The 14174-nt window shown below is 35.5% G+C and overlaps 2 protein-coding genes across 6 annotated transcripts in view; one reads left to right on the top strand and one right to left on the bottom strand.

Annotated features, from left to right (window-relative positions):
• The window catches only part of LOC107557749 (uncharacterized), a 10816-nt gene extending 4565 nt beyond the window's left edge, over positions 1 to 6251 (top strand). For 3 of the 4 annotated variants that reach the window (XM_016241290.1, XM_016241284.1, XM_016241277.1), the window contains 14 exons: positions 990 to 1076; positions 1216 to 1284; positions 1376 to 1441; positions 1579 to 1653; positions 1760 to 1831; positions 1930 to 1998; positions 2087 to 2146; positions 2368 to 2430; positions 2501 to 2563; positions 2729 to 2803; positions 2900 to 2936; positions 3217 to 3268; positions 4108 to 4522; positions 4637 to 6251. In XM_016241290.1, the coding sequence (XP_016096776.1) occupies positions 990 to 1076; positions 1216 to 1284; positions 1376 to 1441; positions 1579 to 1653; positions 1760 to 1831; positions 1930 to 1998; positions 2087 to 2146; positions 2368 to 2430; positions 2501 to 2563; positions 2729 to 2803; positions 2900 to 2936; positions 3217 to 3268; positions 4108 to 4522; positions 4637 to 5191 (1758 nt within the window). In that variant the 3' untranslated portion in view covers positions 5192 to 6251. The remainder of the gene's footprint in view (positions 1 to 989; positions 1077 to 1215; positions 1285 to 1375; positions 1442 to 1578; positions 1654 to 1759; positions 1832 to 1929; positions 1999 to 2086; positions 2147 to 2367; positions 2431 to 2500; positions 2564 to 2728; positions 2804 to 2899; positions 2937 to 3216; positions 3269 to 4107; positions 4523 to 4636) is intronic. The other variant, XM_016241297.1, reaches the window with a different exon arrangement.
• On the bottom strand, positions 1341 to 13525 carry pcp4l1 (Purkinje cell protein 4 like 1). 2 transcript variants are annotated; one of them, XR_001605430.1, is made up of 4 exons: positions 13342 to 13525; positions 10892 to 10946; positions 8738 to 9402; positions 1341 to 1354 (listed from the first exon to the last, which is right to left on the bottom strand). XR_001605430.1 is itself a non-coding variant. In XM_016241346.1 (3 exons), the coding sequence occupies exons 1-3, from the start codon at positions 13348 to 13350 to the stop codon at positions 9251 to 9253; spliced, it is 216 nt and encodes a 71-aa protein (XP_016096832.1). In that variant the 5' UTR covers positions 13351 to 13525; the 3' UTR covers positions 8606 to 9250. The 2 variants fall into 2 exon arrangements, 1 of the variants encoding a protein (XP_016096832.1); XM_016241346.1 differs by lacking the exon at positions 1341 to 1354 and having other exon boundaries at positions 8606 to 9402.
• Positions 13526 to 14174: the final 649 nt, after the last annotated feature.

Here is a 14174-nt window from a genome sequence, read left to right on the forward strand (position 1 = left end):
CATTCTAATTTATTGAGATGCACCTGTACATGCTTTGCACATAAAAATGTGCTCCATACATTATACCATACAGTTAGTGTCAGGCCATGAGACAGTACTATCTGTTACAACTAGGGGAGGCAAGTAACTTCTTCAGTGAAATTACCCTCCTTGTGAAGGGTGTCAGTGATTGTCTTCTGGACAACTGTCAGTTCAGCAGTCTTCCCCATGATTGTGTAGCTTAGTGAACCAAACTGAGAGACCATTTTGAAGGCTCAGGAAACCTTTGCAGGTGTTTTGAGTTGATTAGCTGATTGGCATGTCACCATATTCTAATTTGTTGAGATAGTGAATTGGTGGGTTTTTGTTAAATGTGAGCCAAAATCATCACAATTAAAAGAACCAAAGACTTAAACTACTTCAGTCTGTGTGCACTGAATTTATTTAATACACGAGTTTCACAATTTGAGTTGAATTACTGAAATAAATGAACTTTTCCACGACATTCTAATTTATTGAGATGCACCTGTACATGCTTTGCACATAAATATGTGCTCCATACATTATACCATACAGTTAGTGTCAGGCCATGAGACAGTACTATCTGTTACAACTAGGGGAGGCAAGTAACTTCTTCAGTGAAGTTACCTACACATCAGCCAAAGCTTTGTTGTAACTACAGTAAACCTGTAATCACATCAGTGTGAATCACAATAGGTTGTGTAATGGCACAATAGGTTTGGATTAAAAAATAAATATTTAGTGCTCTAAGGACACTGCAACAGCTCAGATGATCCACCCTGTGTCCACAAAAACATACAGTAAACTGGATAAAATGTATTGCTGTAGTTGTGGTTTTATTTGATCTGATTACTGTTCAGTCAGTAAAATTATTACTTTTATGTCACACATTACACAGAATAATGCTACCTACAGTTTTGAAGCTTGTCTTCGGTTTAGCTTCTGAATACTGTATGTCTGAGGTTACCTTCCTCTCTCTTTCTTAACAGGAAAAACCATTACAACACGGAGAATCATTACAACACGGAGAACTCTCAGCCCACAATCACAACCAAACACAAAACAACAACACCAAGGTGTTACAAAAGTGCAGTCTTGTTCATGCATTCATTAATTCTTAAATGAATGTCTTAAAGTTAACATTTTGCAATACTGTGTAGATTGATATAATTTGTATAGCTTTGTATAATGTGCTGGTCTTCTGTCTCTTTACAGGAAGAACCAGCATTGAAAAGTGATGATTTTCCAGGCAGTGACAGTCTTGTAAGCTTTAATGTCACTGAGGTTCAGTACGATCAATCACAATGGCCATAATGACATAATGAATTCAAAGTCACACAAAATGTAATTCTAACTCTCAGATTAATTTCTTTAGGAGGAAAATTCCCTGTTTCATTTTCTCAAAACATCTCCTAGAGGAACTGGGGATACTTATGAAGAGGTATATTGCTACAACAAAACACAAAATTAACATATGTCTGTTCAATTTATCCATAGTATTTGTATATAGATTTTTTGCATTGCTACCACTGCCTTTCTGTTGATAATGCACAGTAGTTACAAGCTTTCTTCTTGTAGGACAGCCCACCATTACACATTAAACTGCTGGCCAGTAATGGCAATCTCTTATATCTCTCTAACAACAACTTAAAGGTGCTTATCGTGACCCTTTATTTATATTATATACAGTAGAATATATTTATAATGTTGAAATTGCTTAGTCACCTGCTTTTCACAGTTACTGTCCCTTTTTCTACAGGATAACTCAGGGAAGCAAAGTAGCACTTTCCGCAGTTCCCCAAAACCAGCATTACGTTTTCCTGCTGAAACGGTGAAGCAGCTTCCTCTTCTTATTGCTGTATTTACAGTAGATTGTTGACAATGTTCACAGTTAGCATGTACTTTTATACCATTTTTAATCAAATGTAGGATCCGCTAAATGAGCATAGTGAATTTACAGACTGGGATTATACGTTCTTGGACACTGGCATTGAAAAGGTACTTCACCAAATCGGTAATGATTTTAAGTTGCCAGCAAAGTAGATGATGTTGTGAAAAAAATCAAACTGTTTCCTCTATTTGATAGAAATCTATTGCAGTGCCCAGAAAATGTCATGATGAGAAATTCTCTAACAGTAATAACAAGGTAAGCCTTTCTCTCACTTTTTATGCAGAGGAGCACTTGTTTTCTCTTCTGAGGGTCAAAAAGCAGTATACATAGGCAGGAATATTGCAAGAAAATAAAAGCCCATAATTCCACTTGCCACAAAAAGTAGGGGAATTGGGCTTTTTGTTTGCACTTGAAATTATTTACAGTGTCAGTTCACATATTCTGCATAAACTCTTTTGGTGATAACATCCTTTCAGGTTGTGTCATTTAGAGTGAAGAGAACTCTACCTAGAATGTCCACGTTTTCATCCAGTACGCAGGTAGTGTTAACACTTTTATTTTTAAATATCACATGATATTTAATTATCATACACTAAAATCTTTATATAGGGTTCAGATCAAGAAGATATGATTGAGGAGCCTATGGAAATGCAGCAACTGGAGACAAATGAGGTGAGTTATTGTTGCAATGAGTATGTGAATGAGTGTACATTATGGACATTGGAGTTTATTGCTCTGGCCACATCTGCAGTCCTTTACATTTTCTTGTACTCCTTCTATGGTGTATCAATATCACATTATGCCATCACATGATTTCCTATTCTCTGAATGTTTTAGGACTGTACTTTTGAAATCCTGCCAGTGGAGATGGCTGCCTACCCAACAGATTTAAATTCTTTAGAGACAGATGCGGTATATTATTATTTTATTATGATGCAATAATGTTAAATTGGGTTAATTATGAAATCTATTTGAAAATTGTATTTCTTTCTCGCTCTCTTTTCACAGGATGATGACCTGATGGACTGGTGGAAAACTGTTGCGGGTGAGTTGGGTCAAATTACTTGCTTGCCTATTATGGACATGCAAAACTACATGTTTTCAAAAATGACTAGTCTCCTAGAAGACCATCCTGCTAATCTTTCTTAAAGAAGTCTTTGTATATTTAGGCTTATATATAAGAAAAAAGTAGATGAACCTCTCTAATCTTAGTCAACTAAAATTTGTCAGCTGGACGATTGGTCAATCTTTGTTCCTCATCTCTGTTACTATACCTAGTTTAGATCACTGTTAGAAAATGCATATGATTTACTGACTTTTGACAGGTTGGAGTGAATGGAATAAAACAGCAAATTTTCAGGAGGAAGACGAGAAGCTGTGAGTAAATGTGGATTTTTTAAATCGTCTAATTGCCGCCAGTGACCACCAGTGTTGGGGAAAGTTACTTTTAAAAGTAATGCATTACAATATCGCGTTACTCCATAAAAAAGTAACTAATTACGTTACTTAGTTACTTTTTATGGAAAGTAATGCGTTACGTTACTTTTGTGTTACTTTTTAAATCTGGACAGGGCTTGCTTGTTTGTTTTTAAAATAAAAAAAGTTCTATTTTTGGCAAATATAAAAGCCTTTTCACACCAAAAGTGAAATGAATAAGCCTCAGGCTGAAGGGAAAGTACATTTAAGTCCGTACAGTAGAATGCAGAAGAAGAAATTTCAACACACTTCAGCAATAAACAAAGACACACAAATGTTTGTCTAGAGCAATTTTTGCTTATTAGTATGGTTGAACTGGATCATCGAAGGTCAGAAGCAAAGACATTGGTTAATAGAATGGGATTAAATACATAAAGGATATTTGTGTTGTTTAACATTTAATTATTGCATATTCTGAGTTTTATATATTATTTTTATTAATTTTGATGAATACTGAATCTGTGTTTTTTTTTTGTGAGTGAGATGAATTAATGCATATTCATATTTATTTTAGAACTACAGTAACATCTTCTGATTTCTCTCAACATGGGGACAGGAGAGCTGTCAATCAATAAATTGAAAAAAAAAAGTACTTATTTGAAAAAGTAACTCAGATATTCTCTTGTAAATTAAAAAGTAATGCGTTACTTTATTAGTTACTTGAACAAAGTAATCTGATTACGTAGCTCACGTTACTTGTAATGAGTTACCCCCAACACTGAAAAAAAATGTTTTGCCAGGGCTGTCGAGGCTGCTGCAGACCGTGTGTTCATGGCGGCCCGTCTCTTCGTCAGCCTGTTCAACCAACGTGGAGCTTCTCTGCAACGTTGCATTTTAGAGTTGCTTGCTCTGGCGGAGACTGCTGACAGCTTCCATAAGAAGACCGTGAGCGCAGCTGTGGGAGGGGGCGTAGCTAGTGTGGCAGGGGGCATAGCCACCATTACTGGCCTCATCCTGGCACCCTTCACCTTTGGCACTTCCACTATCGTCACTGCAGTGGGTATCAGTGTGGCAACAGCTGGAAGCATCACCTCAGCCACAGCTAATATCACGGATGCTGTTCAGTCCAAGTTGGATCGCAAGAAGGTGGAGAAGTTGATCCAAGGCTACCAGAATGAGATCAGTGACATCAGAGATTGTCTGGAGTTCATGCAAGTATGTTTAGCATTCCATCTGTGTGTCATCTGTCTGTATGCCAGTCTGTCTGTTTGTCGATCTGTCTTTCTGTCTATCTGCGTCTCACTTCTGATTTTTCTTTTGTGTATGTAGGAAGGAATGAACACCCTGCAGGAATGGGATTTTAAGGGGTACTCTGAGAGTGTGGTCAACACAAGTCTTAGCCGTAACATAAAGCATGTAATGAAGGAAGGCGGACGAGCAGGTAAAGCCCTTATGATAAACACTGATAGGCTTATCAACACTGTGAAAGTTCTAGGTGTTGCAGGAGGTGCTGCCAAAGCCGCCAAGGCCATCAGTATCACCACGGGGGTCATGTCCACTCTCTTCCTCGCCCTGGATGTCTTCTTTCTTGCCAAAGACTCCAGTGAACTTCACAAAGGTGCCAAGACCAAATTTGCCTCCAAGATCCGGGAAGTCTGCAAAGAGCTTCAACATGGCCTACTAGAACTAAACAAAGTGAAGACTCAGCTTCAAAAGACCATGGATGGAATTGAAGTGGAAGAATATGAGGAAGAGGAGGAGGATGAAGACCGATGTGAGTCAGATCCTGTTAAACTAGCTCTGCTTGAGCAAGAAATTGATCAGTTGGAGGATACATTTGACCAGAAAACTATGCAGCAGCAAATGCAAAAGAGGAGATTCTGAGAAAGAGACCCCAAAAAAGAAATAAAATGAGGAGTCAAAGAGACAAGTCAATGAGCTAACATATAGAAACAACAAAAGCACTAAATTCAAAGATTTGAAAGAAAAAAGGGAGAGTGGGAAGAAACAAAAATGAAGAGGAATAATGCATTTTATTTGAAAAGACTTGGAGTGATTTAGAATATAGAAAAAAGAAGACTTTACACAGATGTTAAGGGGCTGATTCTAAGAAGAATTGAACACTTCTGGGTTAAAGAGACAGAAAGAAAAGAATTAAAATGAAAGCAAGGGGGATAAGAAGCCAATAAACACTCATGTGTTATTCAGGAAAATCAAAGTGACAGAGTATATACTTAGAAGTAAGAGGGAGCAAAAAGAAAGACGACTAGATTTGCATTTCTTCAAATAAATACCATTGGATGGAAGGCAGCTCATGATTCATGTTAAAGTTTTAAGTAAGACTATAGGTTTCAGGTTTTAATTCTATATAAATCAAATGCTGCATCAGAAATCATATTTTCTGTATGCTACACGTTCAACCTAGATTCTTGTTGTAATTCAACTTAAATTGTTAAATATATGATAATCACAATTAAGTTAAATTCAAAATGAATTTTTTGTGATTGTAGGTTTAAAACAAACCACGAACTTTGATATTTAAGGTACAGTTCAGTCTTGTAAGCATTGTAAATAAATTCATGAGAATATGTGTGAAAAAGCAGACAACTGTAAAAATGTGAAGGGCTAACAGTTAAGTCAAAAACTTAACCCTCAACCTGTTTTCCACGACCTATAGTCTATAATTAAGATTTTCACAATTGGCTAGTGTGGTTTACAACACAAAAAATCAGTTTGTTTCAGTTCCTGCAGCATTATATCCAGAAAGCATTATTTTGTAGCTAAAAAGGCATCTGGATTTATTTTCTTTATGAGTGTGGAAATGAGCAGTTATTGGAGCTAGTTCATGTGTTACAACACATGAATCTTTGGGGTATGTGCAGGTAACACAAGTTTGAATTATGATCTTATTTCGTCTTCTCTGCCCACTAAATAAAAATGGCAAAAAAAAAATCAATCAAAGATGTAATATATTTTTGTTATTTTCTTTATTATTTATTTTTATTGTATATTGTACATAAAAAAATTTTTTTAATAAAAAGCATTTTTTTATTATAAAAAGCATTTTCTGTTTTCTGTTAGTCAGTTAACAGGTAGGTTGTTTGATTTTGCTTTATTTCTAGAATGCTTTGTGTAGTAATCTTTCTCTGGATTTATGCAATGCATAAAGTGTTTATAATTTTCTTTAAATAAAATGCAGAATGAGTTTTTGTATTTATTTAGTAATAAATAGCTTAGCCTTTCTCTTATAAAACACCAATTTATTCAATCCAAAATGAATCTTTATTGGCAAACATGTTGAAGTTTAGCCGACAGGCTGTCGAGTCATTAAGTTGTGAGATATTTCCTCACAAGTTTATTCAGCGTACTCTGAAATCGAGATTAGCATCTATCTATTATCGACAATATCATCTCCTCCTTCCATTCACGGCATCCAAAAACAGCGTTGAGCTTCTTTTTGCTAACCTTTAAGTCTAAAGGCCTCTGATAAAAGCCACCTGCAGCAGAGCCATAAGTCACAGCTAGAGCTGTGATTGAGGATGCTTCTGCAACCTCAAATGACAAATGGGACACCATACACAGTCTCATAAACTTTTAACACGTACGAGCTTTGCACTTCACATCAACTGTGGCATTTGTGACTAGGCCACATGTTTCTCTGCTTGTGTGTACATATAGGACTAAGGCTGAAAGAAAGGGAGAGGGTGCCCTCTGCTGTTGAAGTATATGTTTGGTATTTAGGGTATTTATAGTTTTTAGGTATTAAGGTGTTTCTTTTTTTTAAACTATTATAGTATGATGGCATCATCTCTTCTCAGAAGATTGTATGATTACATTTGAGAGCTAAACATTTGCACAGTCCTACACATCAGAACCAAACATGAATAAACTTGCATTCGTTAAATGATCAAATTAACCTGAATGTGCTTCATTACAGGAGACAGCAACAAACTAGATATAAAGCTATAAAAAAACTTAATATTTTGGGTTACAAATAAGAAGCAGGACTTTTTATTACCCTTCACTCTGTGCTTAATGCTTCACCTGCATTAATGTTCTGCTTAAACACAGTATTTTAGATTGCAAGTTTAAAGAAATACTGCTGCAACCTACAAGCAATATTTACTTGCAATATGCATTTCCAATATCCATTAAATATGTTTGATGGAAAGAAGCAAACTAATGTTATATAATGCTCTTTACTTTATATAACCATCGACTCACTGCCCCTAAGACATACAATTCAGCTCAGGATATACAGTTCTTGCTATTGAAGCATATATTTTAGACTGAGTCAGACGGAGAAAAAAGAAACAAGTGTGGGTTAGAGCACTCAAGTAGACATAAGCACACGCACAGGAAAAGAAGTACAGGGCAATACAGGACAAGATACCTGGCCAACAGTAAAATGTGTCATACTTTATATAAAATGTACAGAATAATAACATGTATTCAATTATTGCATTGCCAGTGACTATTTGAGAACGATCAAACACGGATGACATTTTCATCACACCTGTCTCAATGCAATTACAGACATCATTTGTCCCATTAACTGTGAGATAATCTTGAGTGCTCTCATTATTATGAGCTATTCTGAGATATCTGTAGAGACCGTTTTAATTATAGGGGAAGGAGAAAGAGAATGACACTTAAAATAGATCAAAATGTTACACTTTCCTTTATAATCATCTTCATTTGAATCACCAGTTCCCAAAAATTTAAGGATCTAGTTGCATGTCTGTAATTTCCGGCATTAAAGCAAAAATGAAAGGCATTATGCTCATTTCAGTGAGTATGACGTGACTTAAAAAGGTTCTCGACCTTGTGCTAAATTCAACCAGCCGGTAAAATACAGTAAACTGAACAAAAAAGTTATACTTTGCCTGTTTCACATGTATTTCAAATAAATTTGAAAATAACAAGCTACTTAATTTTATACGGTGTCTTGATTAAATCCCTGTCCAAAAGGCAGAAATATGCACGTTATGGTTATTGCTAATTCTTCTGTTAATGCTAGGTTGTTATATATTTTTTCTGTAATCAAATAATCATTATTTGGTCTGCTGTTGATATAAAGAAATTTCGGTAACACCTTACAATTAGGTTTACAGTAATGCATTAAATAACATTAACAGCGAGCAGTTCCTTTTTTACTGTATTTATACATTTTTGTTAACATTAGTTTAAAAATACAACTGTTAATTAATGCTTAGATCCTTTAAATAATATTAACCAATACAACTTTTGATTTTAATAATGTATTAACAATAATTAACATTAATAAATGCTTTAGAAGTATTTCATTGTTAATTCATGTTAAAGTAGTTAACTAATGACAAAAAAGATAATGGTATTACCGACATTTCCTTATTTTTTCAAATGCTTCTCATTTTAAAAGAAAAGAAAAACAAAACAATTAACAGCTACCTCTAAGAATACATTTACAACTAAGCTACTTCATATCTATATTGCTAATTCACACCAACATGTTTTACTGTAGGTGCAGTGCAACATTTGGTCATTCACTGCCCTTTGAATTCTTACGTTTATAATTACATTTGTTCTGTTGCATCAATGATATACTGAATATATTAAATAATAGATGTGTGTTGCACATGTCCGTAACTGACGCTCCTATCTATATTTATGTCTACAGGAGAGGATAGAAAGGATGGAGACAAATCTACACAAATACAACTAACAAAATCTGCAATGTCTTTTAAAGTGAAAATCCTTCCCTATTCTTATGTCCTAAACTCTAATCAACCCAGCATGTTGATGCCACTGGGCTATCATTTGTTTTCCAAACCCCTAATTTCCCACCCACACATGACTTTTCCCTTTTCTCTGTCTCTTCCTTATTAAATCTCTTTCCATTTTGAATATTGTGGAAGGTGCTTTTATCCTCTGCACTGATTCTTTCATTCATTCTTCCCTTTTCTACTTCTTTTTTTTCTGGAAGCGTCTGAACTGATTCTGTATTGCCAAAGCTGCCTTTTCCGTCTCTGGCGCATCCAGATCAATGTCGATCTCTTCTTCGGGTTCTTGTGTAGGGTTCTTCCCCGCTTTGTCCACCAGTTTCTCCTGGGGGGCTGAGGGGCACATAGAAACATTGACAATGTCAATGGCATAGTAAAAGGATTTCTTACATTTTTGAAGCCAGTGTGTCCCAATTCAGGTTAAATCCTGTTGCATAAATTGTTTATACATTTTAATACCACAGAACTGTAATGTATGCAGCTATTCTAATATCTCTTAACAGAACATAATTTCATGGTTAAAACTGAAGCGTCTTATTTGTTTCAATGTTTAAATATTTTCTTGTATCTTAGATTAATATGCATGGATGTGCTGCAGGAATGACGTATTTTTGAAGGCCAAATCCTGGAAATGAGTTAGCATTTTATCACAAGCATTTGTCAATGTGTTTTTTAACTGGATTTTTGGTTAAATGACTAAAATAAGGCCAGTGGTTAAACAAGCTTAAGATATTTTCACATTTTTTAAATATATAAGTAATACTCCCTTTACTTTACTTGTGTTGAAAAGGAAGCTACAGAGTTTGTCGGGAGCATTTAATAGTAAATCACACCGAACAGGTACTCATCTACTCACTAATTTGCTTTCACAGCTCTTGGGAGCTATTCTAATTCAGATTTATTTATGTAATATTTTTTTTTTAAATAAGCTTAAGCTTTATGGTGGTGATGTTGAAGTTATGTGACTGTGGGATAGTTGGTTTATAGCCTACGTTTAGCTTTTTAATTAATTTTTGCGATTGCATTTAGCCTTCAAATTTCTTAAAGATGTGTTCATTTGTGAAGATTATTATTATGAACAAAACATGTAAGAATAATAAACTTTTGTTGGTCACAGAGCTTATTTTTTGCAATAATCTAAAAGCCAGTGTAAAACATCCTATTGGGTTTTTGTCGAGGGAAACCAGGGTGATGCTAACTTCGGGGTTGGCCTACAAAAATACATAATCACTGCAGCACACTATTTGCAATTATTTTTATTCAACCAATTTTTGCTCTTCTGTTTGGTGTCACTAGACTAGAGGCACACAAATGACACACTTCAGCTTAAAGGGATAGTTCACTCCAACTGACTTCTATTGTATGGACAAAACCAGCTGAAACATTCTTCAAAATGTCTTATTTTTAAATGAAATGCTGATGGGACATGCAACATTAGGGCTTTGGTGAGATGAAAGGGTAAGTCAGCTGAATATACACTGACCTTATGGGAATAACCAACCTACACTAGACTGCAATAAAGAACTGTCTCCTGAGTGAATGCGTGCTTGAGTTCTCATGGGTATGCACGTGTGCTTTTTTGTTAAGAGAATGGAGAGAGAGAATTGAACTGATCCTTTACGATAAAAATAGTAAAAACAGATAAAAAATCTGACTGAACTGGCAGACATCTGTATTCTGGTAGGTTACACTTATATTTGTACAAATATAAACCTGGCCTTACGTAACCGTACAGTTCTGGTGGAGAACAAAACATGGAGGAGTTTTCAAGAAGTTAATTATTAAAAATTCAAACATGGTGTAATGAAACGCATAAACGCACCTTTTTTATCTGTGGCGGGCCCCTGAGTGCTGTTGGGAGGATCAGATGAACTGTTCTGTAAGAACGAGACAGCAACTACCAGGTTTATCGTTGTGTGAAAGCATTTATACATGCAGTATAAACAAAAATAACAACATTTGTGAAATTTTATGTGGTCTGCCATTAAAGGGGTCATATGATGCGATTTCAATTTTTCCTTTCTCTTTTGAGTGTTACAAGCTCTTGGTGCATAAAGAAGATCTGTAAAGTTGCAAAGACTAAAGTCTTTGACTAACACGCCCCCACATGTCTACGTCACTATGTGGGAAGATTTGCATAACGCCGCCTAAATGTTCACGCAAAGAAAGAAGGCGTAACTTTTATTCTCGCTGTATTGTTGCCGCCGCCATGTTGTGAATGCGCTGTGTGTTTCGTTGTGAAAGAGAAACTACTTTGTTTGGTCTTCCAAAAGAGGACGATATCCGGGGTCGTCGCATGTGGTTGCCGCTCCTTCGTCGAATCCGCCGGCCGCGCCGTTCTCAAGCCCGCCACCTCTGCTCCCTCTAGCCCGGCCTCAGCTCACGCTAGGCCGCGGCTTCCACTCACGCTAGGCCAGTACAGTGTGTGGAAAATAATGTGTTTTTTGAACTTTCAACCGCATAAACACATTTCATTACACCAAATACACAAAATAATGTTCTTTTTAGCAGCATAATATGACCCCTTTAAATTAAAAGCTGATATGAGCTTTATGAGTCGCCAAATACACAAAATAATGTTCTTTTTAGCAGCATCATATGACCCCTTTAAATTAAAAGCTGATATGAGCTTTATGAGTCATGTGATAGGATTCTGAGTGATAAAGACCCCTTAATCCCCATCGGTTTAATCCTTCTTTTCAATTCTGTGTGCAATCTGGAACAGTGGCACTCAGCCCTGGAGAGGATCCCCATAACATGCAAGCTTAGTGTGTCTCTGTGTGTGTGTATTTTATATATATATATTTTTTTTAAATTAATTTATCCTTGATGACATTTGTAGTTGAAGAACAGGGATCCAATAAACATTTATGGTCCACAAATATCATATCTATCTGTTTATTATATTAAATGAAAGTGTGCTTTTGTATTTTTGTTAAAGAGAGAATCCGTCACTATCCTTATGTTGCCTTTTCAATGTGCACAGCATGAGTAAACTACTTGAGGCCAAAATGCATTCAGTATATCTGTGACCTTGCTTCTTCAATTACGAGAACAAATTAGCCTTGAGATGATGCCCTAGATTTGAGTTATTCATATAGACACTGTCAATTTATGATCATGTATTTCTTGCGTTACTTAATTGAATGTGTACTTTCAGCAATGAATGGATGGTTAACCTGAGAAACTCCATGATATTTGCTTTAAGCAGTTAATATACTGTAAATACTTCTTACATATTATCTATAGAGCACAGAAAATGTCATCAAGGGAGACGAAATAGAACATTGCCTAAACACACACACACATACACATATTATCCCCTCTCTTGCATCAAGGGACTCTTTCAAATGCAAATCTCTGCAGCCCTCCCTCTATAATCCTTTTTTTTTTGGAATGAGAGAACCTCTTCGCCTTACCCTAACTCTGAATCTGCCTCAGCTTCCCCTCTCTAGTATGTTTTAAAGCATCCATACATCCACCACACTCTCTGAGCTGTCAGATAAAATCCCTTTGAGCATAAAAACATGACAACTTTAGTCTCAAGAATTTTCATTTTTTGTCTTATAATTTGCCAAAAGTAGGTTATATGAGTATTATGTAGGTAAGACTTTTGACACTTCTGGCTTCCACACTTAAAAGACATGATGATGAGGGGGGGAAGATCCCATCCAGCCAGCTGGCGCCCAGTGTTGTCCATTACTTTTTCTCTGCTACATTACCTTACCTTATTTTCACTCTCACACATCAGTGATACACACCAGCCTCACACAATCTCCATCTGCTAATTAGCCAAGCTCATATCAGCAAGGTCAAGCTCCCCTGAGCCACTTATTAATTGCCAATTAATGGGACACACAAAAAGAATGTAAAGCAACACATTTTAATTTTAAACCAGGGGAATCTAAAGTTTTATATTTTCTCATTGAGTAAAAAGCACTGTAAAATGCATTGTAAAATGTATAAAGGGATGGCTTAGCTGTCAAGCCACCTCTAATTTCTCTTCAGTAAAGATGAAAAACATAACCCTTTTATATTTCTCAAGAGACATTACTGAAGAGAAATTAGAGGTGGCTTGACGAAGCAATGTACTCTTCAATACAACCTACATCGCTCAAAGGATTTAAATTATGTAACCCTTTTTTGGCCTCAACAAAGAATATATTCACATTGAAGGTAATACTATAGGTATTTATTATTTTATTATGAAATTCGAATTAACTTTTAAGTAACTCTGGTTTATCAGATTTAAAATAACAAACGAACACTCACCTCACTCATAGTTCTGAGAGAAGTCGAATGCCTTGTTGGGCTCGCGGGAGAATTTGTAGCGTGACTCGGAAACACTAAATAATTTTAATCGAAATTTCTCCTTTTTTTGTCCGGGTGCTTTAAAATTATGTCAGAACAACTGAACCGAGAATATTATGCTGAGAACTGAATCTCAATGTCTCATCCTGGAAAACACGCCCCTGCGCTCTCTCTCTCTCTCTCTCTCTCTCTCTCTCTCTCTCTCTTTCTCAAAAGATCAGATATTGGCAGAGGCGGACAAAGTACTCAACTCCATTACTTAAGTAAAAGTACAGAAGTACTTGCTTTTAAAAATACTTAAGTACCAAAAGTAAATTTCCTTTTTTATGTCAATGCACTGTTTTATTGTTGTATGTAATACTTGCAATACTTCTGAAGCAACTTAGAATACATTACACCTACTGAATACACTGACTAGCTTGTAGTATCTTTGGAATAAAGAGCTTTTAGAATGTTAAAAACCTATGCGGAAAAAAACAATTAATCAATCAATCAATCAAGTTACTGTCCGCCTCTGGATATTGGGCAATATTTTTATCTGTATAAACAGGTTATGTTGTTGTTTTTATTGCTGTTCTGTTTCTGTAATTATAATTATAATACGATCAAATATTTTTATGAAAACTTATTGCTATGATTATTTATTATTACTATTTGCATTCTTGATTACTATCATTAATGAATCAAAATAATATTTTCAGATATGGTCAGATATTGGGCCATACTTTTACTTGTATAAATAGGCTGTTTTTATTACTAATGATGAATATGCAATTAGTATAATAATGATGATG

The sequence above is a fragment of the Sinocyclocheilus grahami genome, unplaced genomic scaffold, assembly GCF_001515645.1.
Source record: "Sinocyclocheilus grahami isolate Dianchi unplaced genomic scaffold, SAMN03320097.WGS_v1.1 scaffold21.1, whole genome shotgun sequence".
Classification (NCBI taxonomy): Eukaryota; Metazoa; Chordata; class Actinopteri; order Cypriniformes; family Cyprinidae; genus Sinocyclocheilus; species Sinocyclocheilus grahami.

Bases quoted from the DNA above. Each gene is read 5' to 3' on its own strand.
- pcp4l1 (XM_016241346.1), bottom strand. The intron at 9,403-10,891 runs GTGCGTTTATGC...TGTGCCCCTCAG, and splicing joins GCCCGCCACAGATAAAAAAG to CCCCCCAGGAGAAACTGGTG.